The sequence below is a fragment of the Helianthus annuus genome, chromosome 16 (genome assembly GCF_002127325.2).
Source record: "Helianthus annuus cultivar XRQ/B chromosome 16, HanXRQr2.0-SUNRISE, whole genome shotgun sequence".
Lineage (NCBI taxonomy): Eukaryota > Viridiplantae > Streptophyta > Magnoliopsida > Asterales > Asteraceae > Helianthus > Helianthus annuus.
The window spans coordinates 137,713,276-137,719,197 of NC_035448.2; the positions used below are offsets into that span (position 1 = coordinate 137,713,276).

The window sequence follows — 5,922 nt, forward strand, 5'->3', positions numbered from 1 at the left end:
TATTTTCCTAACTCATGGTCCTGATGAAATTTTCCGCTGCAATATTTTCAAAATAACCACCGGTACCACTTGACTGCTCGTGGCTTCCGTCCACGGGGTGTTCGGGGGTCGTGACATTAACCGCCTCACCCGCCTCTGTAACACATTTTCTATCGAAGGTGCCAATCTTAACGCTCGTTACCTTCAAGTATTCCCATTTTCGTTTGCTGGCCGTGCAGCCATCTGCCTTGATTCGCAGCTAGCAGGTTCTTTCACCACATGGGCTGCCCTCTGAGATGCTTTCCTTGCTAAATAATTCCCACCCGCCAAAGCATCTCGCCTTCGTGATCAAATACATTCGTTCCGGACGGAGCCTGACGAACCCTACCACCTAGCCTGGGAAAGATTCCAAACCATACTCTCCCGTTGCTCTCAACATAGCTTATCTGATTGGGAACTTGTAGAGAAATTCTACAACGGTCTCACTCCCGAGACACGAGCCCGGTTTGACACCATGGTTAGTGGCTGAATGTAATGACCTATTTGAGAGCTTTGCACATTCTGATATTGATCATCGTGCTACCACCATGACTTCCATTCCTGTGTCTAGTACTTCCTCGGTCGTTTGAGGAGTACACCAAGTTAGTTTAGAAACAACGATAGCCGCGACGTTGGAGAATCTTGAGAGAAAGTTTAGCAAAGAAATCCAAGAGGTCACGATACCACTGAGTGCCCAAAGCTTACACAAGTGCAAGTCGAAGAAACAACAAATTCCAGTGTTCTTTGTCAACGAAGAAACAGCAAATTCATATTTAAAGTAGCAACACACTAAACACACAAATCAATGCATCTTTGAGTAGTACCGTACAACTCCTACAACACACCGATAATTATATCCCAAACCAAGCTCTAGTGGCACCATACAAAATATTCGGCACCAATTACCAAAAGTCCAAAACACACTACAAGCTTATTTAAATAAAATAAAAGCCATAAACAAAAAGCCCAATAAGGGTTAGTGCTAGAAGCCTGTTTAACTGGGCTGCAGATGATGGGCTGGGCCCATATGCAGTTACTTCACGTGGCTTCACTTGCACAGGCAGCTTAACACCATTTTTGCACTTCTCGTACGATGCACTCGCGAAGTAGCGGATCCCTTCCTTTTCTAGGGGCACTTGATTTTCAAGATCGGTGTACATCTTTATGGGATTAGTTAGATCACACGAATAGTATTCTTCCATGCTTGCAAGCTCCACGATCATCTCCTGTGGTGGCAAGTACCTGAACACTGCCTCATGGAAGAAAACAAGCATAGTATTTAATTATTATAATTATTATTTTTTTTTTTTTACAATTATAAATACACACGTAAATGTCATTTTAGTCCTTTTGATTTGGGTCATTTTAGCAGTTTAGTTTAAAGGTTTCATTTTTCGTCTGTGAGTCTAAAAAAGGTTTCACCATTACCATTTTAATCCACTGGTTTAACTTTATCCATTTTTTTGTTAACGAGAAGGGCAATTCGGTCATTTTATATGGTCGAATTGCCCTTCTAGTTAACAAAATTACATATAAAATGGCTTAGAAAAACCTACTTATTAATTTGTGTTGGTTTGGTTGAATATATGTAATTTGTGTTGGGTATTGGTTGAAGAAAAATAGGAAAATATGTAATTTGGGTTGGGTATTTATATGTGAAAAAATGTAACTTTTTTTAAATTTAATTTACCATACCATAACTGCCACCCCCAACGGCTACCCCCAAATGTGAGTTTAAACCCTTACGAATTCAAGGTTTTGATTTACCATAAAATAATGCGAGTTTAAACCCTTACGAATTCAAGGTTTTTTTTACGGCAAATTTATGTTATTCACTGTCGTCTATGGGACTTGAATCCAAGACCCTCCCCGTCCTCCTAGATGTTTAAAGGTTTTACATTTACCATGAATCACTACCCAATTGGTTATGAATTCAAGATTAACTGGTATTTATATGTAAACACAATATTGTTCAAAAATAAAACAAAAAAAAATCACCTATTTAATATAAAGAGTAAATTGTCATTTTAGTCCAAATTGTCATTTTAGTCCAAATAGTTTTTTTTCTCCTCTTGGTGCCTAACTTTTCCATTTTCTTGTCATTTTGATCACATTGCCTAACTCAGTCTAAAAATTTGGTTATAACCAGGGATATTTTTGGCATAACTGTTGTGTAGTGATAATCAGGGGCAGTTTACAGCATAATTTATAAACCTCATGATAATTTAATGCCAAAAATACCCCTGATTATAACATGGTTTTTAGACTAAGTTAGGCAATATGATTAAAATGACAAGAAAAAGGAAAAGTCAGGGACCTAGAGGAGAAAAAAATTATAAAATGGCAATTTGGACAAAAACTAAAGGACTAAAATGGCAATTTACTCTAATATAAATCATCATATATATACTATATAAATGAAATATTCAGTTAATATTAGACTATCTAAAGTCGATTATAAAATTAATTAAACTATCTAAAGTCGATTATAAAATTAACTAGTAGAATTCCCCCGCGCATTGCGCGGGAATCCGGTTGGTATTGGTTCAGTTTATTATGGTATCAAAACGGTACTGACGCTTGGTATAGCAACAGAAAGATAAAACAAAAAAAAATCATGATACGCCCAAATGGATATGGACACGTGTTTACATCTATAGAAAACCAAAAAAGTGAATATCTTGTTCAGTTGGAATCGACGTGGTACCGATACTGTTGGGGAGATATTAGTTCGGTTCGTCACAATACCGGTACAGTACCGACACTCGCTATAGCTTACGATATAAAAAGTACTCTGTATCGCTACGGAAGTTGTTCGCATGGTGTCGATATAGTTCGTCATGATAAAAAAACAGACTCCATTATATTTGACCTGTTAAATTTTGAATAAAAATTTTATCTGTTCGTAAATAAAAATAAGTGGTATAACAAAATATAGAAAATCATAAATCATAGTTTCAAAGGCCTGTAATTGAATTAAACATAAATGGAGAGTTTTAGTTTTAAAATACAATAAGAACATGCTTAGCAATCAAATGTATTTCATGTAATCGCTATGTTCAATTAATAGGGTGATCCATTGACGAAGGTAAAGCCTTCGTTAGGGCAAAATTATAAATAAAGTATTATGACTGTAATTATTGAAGTTAAATGGTATCTATTGCAATTCGATATACACATAAAGACGGAAAGTACAATTTACCCATTAATATATATATAGTGGTAGTGTTACTATTCATAAGAACGATATAAAAAGTACTCTGTATCGCTACGGAAGTTGTTCGCATGGTGTCGATATAGTTCGTCATGATAAAAAAACAGACTCCATTATATTTGACCCGTTAAATTTTGAATAAAAATTTAGCTGTTCGTAAATAAAAATAAGTGGTATAACAAAATATAGAAAATCATAAATCATAGTTTCAAAGCCTGTAACTGAATTAAACATAAATGGAGAGTTTTAGTTTTAAAATACAATAAGAACATGCTTAGCAATCAAATGTATTTCATGTAGATCGCTATGTTCAATTATTAGGGTTATCCATTGACGAAGGTAAAGCCTTAGTTAGGGCAAAATTATAAATAAAGTATCATGACTGTAATTATTGAAATTAAATGATATCTATTACAATTCGATATAAACATAAAGACGAAAAGTACAATTTACCCATTAATATATATATAGTGATAGTGTTACTATTAATAAAAATGAATTTTATATAAACATAAAGACGAAAAGTACAATTTACCCATTAATATATATATAGTGCTAGTGTTACTATTCATAAGAATGAATTTTTAATATATAGATAATAAATGATATCTATTACAATTCGATATAAACATAAAGACAAAAAGTACAATTTACCATTAATATATATATAGTGATAGTGTTACTATTAATAAAAATGAATTTTATATAAACATAAAGACGAAAAGTACAATTTACCCATTAATATATATATAGTGCTAGTGTTACTATTCATAAGAATGAATTTTTAATATATAGATAATTAGTTATGAGGTGAACTTAGACTAACTCTAAACAAAGTTGAACTTAACATTGAACTCTATTAAATTAAAATAGTGGAGACCGAGTTTAGACGTGCTTGTAGTTAGGATAAGAAACACTTTTAACTAATTTTTTTTAAGGATGAAGGGAAATATATGTTGACTTATTATCCATCTTTTTATATGAAAAAAGAGCACACATATTTTGTTATTTTAAATCGGTTAACTCACAAATCCGTTAATCATACCTCTAAATACATGACAAGAAACCTTAACATCATACAGAAAGACATATTTTCAACACCTTAAAATTGTGAATCCGGTTTTTATTTTGCAGATCCGGAAATAAAAATTAAAAAAGTTAAAGCTAAGTTTCAAAAGCGTATATATTTTCCAATAAAACAATACAAAAAACAAAATAGGATAATAATAACCTTTTATAGCAAAACTAATAATCTATAACTAAGGTATCTATATCTAGTAGTATGATATCTGTCTCTCATAAAAATAGCGTACGAATTTTTACAAGTACAACTACAACGTTATGTAGTATATACATGTAAAAATACTTATTGTTGCTTAAAATTAAAAAAAAAATGATATGTGGTGCTTACAAAGACTGTCTCCAACTCGAAAAGTACGGCCGGAGGACCAAGAGCCAATGTCCGTGGATGTATCGGAAGCATGGTCGCCGGAAACAACATGATGTACCACCTGAGCTCCCGCCAGCGTCCCGCCGGTGACCACCGTGAGGGTGAATAGCACCACTAGCCACTTCTCCACAGCCATACTAACAAAACAATGTAAAATATGAGACCTCAAGAATGGTAGTTAAATAAGACCAAAGGTTGCACGTGATTGTCATTGAAACTAATTCTTGGTCACGTGAATGACATTTAAAAGGGATAGTACCTTCCTTATACAACCACCTAACCCTACGTCTTACACCATGGGGTATGGTGAGGCTTGGGTTGGAACTTGGGTTGAGCATTAGTTAATACGTGGAATGGGGTGGCAGACATGGGTTAAACCCACATTCAACACGGTGTGGTGGGGCGAGGGTTTGAGATGTGGGTTTGGTGGGTTCGTGGGCTGACCGGCTGGGCTGACCCAATATTATTTAAAAAACATATTTTATTTTTTTAATATTTTTAAATAAAGAAAATTACAAAAAAAAAATCCTAACTTTTATATTTGTTTTTTTTATCTCTTCTCTCAACGCCAAGACTAGTTCTAACTCGTCACCCGGTGATCAATCGGCTGGGATAGAATTTTCAAATCATCCCGTCTTTGTTTCAGGGCATCTTTAGCGGCATATCTAGCTTCTTTGCTCCTTCGTATTTCGGCCCTTTGTTGTTGGAATACGTGAATGTATCCAACTTGCATGAAATGTCATCCAACTGGTCGCTGTATATTCCCCTACGCGAGCCAGAACTCCCAGCTGAAGGCGATGCCGTTTGTTTTTTAGCACGCCTTCTTGAGGCATTTCTTCCATGCTCAGGCCGGTTTGGGCTTGGCGAATCATCCAAAAGGTCCTCAAACTCTTGATCTCGTGCATCAGATTGGGCTTGGGACGAGGTCCTTGACCTTTTGGAAGACGAGTTAGTTTCGCTACCATTGGAGATAGTCGCCCACTTTGGATGGAATTACAAATCTCCCAACAATGCATGAAACTGAAGTCGGTCTTCATATTTGATTTGAATGCGACCACTGCATTTGTCAAAATGTCGGCTTCGGTTTCACCACTTTTAGGGTTTTGCTTTGCTTTATTTAAAAACCCACTAAATTTTGTAAGTTGGGAGCTTATCTCGCTCCACTTTGAAGATAAGCTATCGTTTTCACGATAAGTCTCCTTACCCATTTCTTCATGGAATAGTCTACTAACCGATTCCC

The 5,922-nt window shown here is 35.1% G+C and overlaps 1 protein-coding gene across 1 annotated transcript; it reads right to left on the reverse strand.

Annotated features, from left to right (window-relative positions):
• Positions 1-741: 741 nt before the first annotated feature.
• Positions 742-4,839, reverse strand: LOC110916202 (mavicyanin). The gene is made up of 2 exons (XM_022160960.2): positions 4,644-4,839; positions 742-1,267 (listed from the first exon to the last, which is right to left on the reverse strand). Exons 1-2 carry the CDS (start codon positions 4,816-4,818, stop codon positions 954-956), a joined length of 489 nt encoding a protein of 162 aa, XP_022016652.1. The 5' UTR covers positions 4,819-4,839; the 3' UTR covers positions 742-953.
• Positions 4,840-5,922: the final 1,083 nt, after the last annotated feature.